Genomic DNA, 1,303 nt, shown 5'->3' on the forward strand with positions numbered 1-1,303 from the left:
TCCCCGGCCACGTTCCGGCCATCAAACTGTCCCCTGCACGGAGAGGTGACCGCGGTGTCCAGCACGGTCCCCCCAGCCAGAGCAGAGCCCCGCGCTGCAGAGACACAGCCCAGTCGATGCTGGAAACACCCCTCGGGGTCCTCAGCACGGGTCACCTCGGGGTGACTCCCAGAGACTTGTCAAAGCCACAGACAGCCAGAAGTCTCTGTAGAGAGCTGGGAACTGGGGGTTCAGGTTCCACTTTTTAACCTCCCTCAATTTTTGCTGTTTGGTACTGGCGAAAGGGGCTCAGCCAGAGCCGGGGGAACCTTCCAAGGGGCTGGACCTGCTGGAGCCGCACAGCCCCGCTGCCCCATAGCCCGCGCAGGTGGGAGGGGAAGGGGAGCACAAGGTGGTGGGGCAAGGGGAGTCCTGCCCTGCACACCGGTACATGGTACTGACGGCCATGAGCCAGCTCCCCGGGTGGGTTTGGTGAGGACTATGAGAAGGGCAAGGTGGCAACCCATTCTCAAAAGCCCCCGAACCACCAGCCAGGGAAGGAGCTGCCTTGGTGCTGTTCCTGTGGCTCCAGGGAGAGTGAGAGCAAAATGAGAGCAGGCACCCCAGGGTGCCACCCACCTGAAGACAAAGGTTCCTCCAGCTCCGTGGCCTAGCACATCCTTGGGGTTAAAAGAAACTTTCCCAACTACAATCATGTCTGCTTCTGCATCTGCAGAGGAAGAGGAAGACAGACATCCATCCTTCAGCCTATCTGAAGGACATCCAACTCTTTAACCACCTGGCTGTTTCTTTGGCCCTACTCTTGAAATTGCTTTTGCAGCCCATGTTTATCCAGGAGCAGGTCGTGCATCTCCTCTCATCTCAGTTGGGCTGCAGCCCCCTCACCTGTGGGCATCCCTGCTCCTGTTTGGGTGACACCACCTACAGACAGAGACCCCCTCACACCTTTCCCATCCCCACCTGCACACACCTTCTGCAGCTGCCAGGACAGCTGGATGGGGGCTGACCAGCCCATTAGCCAGGTCCTTCAGGTGGGCCAAGGGGCCGGAGCTCTGCGAGAGCTGCGATGCGCTTCCCTGGCTCAGCCCTGGCTCCCCGGGCTCTGCAGGGACCCTCTCCCCGGAGACCCGGCCCGGGAGCAGCATCTCCTGATGCTGCTGCAGGAGCTGAATCTGCTTCTCCAGCTGCTGCTGCTGCACCGCCTGCTGCTTCTGCAGCTTCTGGAACACAAACCACAGGAGCGCTCAGCTCCTGCACTGGAGCAGTACATCCAGGATAAAAAGGATCTAGAGCTCCTGGAGAG

At 60.2% G+C, this 1,303-nt stretch overlaps 1 protein-coding gene across 1 annotated transcript in view; it reads right to left on the reverse strand.

Annotated features, from left to right (window-relative positions):
* The window catches only part of LOC104531475 (serine/threonine-protein kinase/endoribonuclease IRE1), a gene marked incomplete at both ends in the record, with an annotated part of 3,661 nt that extends 2,441 nt beyond the window's left edge, over window positions 1-1,220 (reverse strand). Inside the window, 2 exons of the mRNA XM_010176364.1 lie at window positions 619-709; window positions 971-1,220. Of these exons, the coding sequence (XP_010174666.1) occupies window positions 619-709; window positions 971-1,220 (341 nt within the window). The remainder of the gene's footprint in view (window positions 1-618; window positions 710-970) is intronic.
* Between the last annotated feature and the right edge of the window lie 83 nt (window positions 1,221-1,303).

This window comes from Antrostomus carolinensis, unplaced genomic scaffold, assembly GCF_000700745.2.
Source record: "Antrostomus carolinensis isolate BGI_N321 unplaced genomic scaffold, ASM70074v2 scaffold26869, whole genome shotgun sequence".
Taxonomy (NCBI): domain Eukaryota; kingdom Metazoa; phylum Chordata; class Aves; order Caprimulgiformes; family Caprimulgidae; genus Antrostomus; species Antrostomus carolinensis.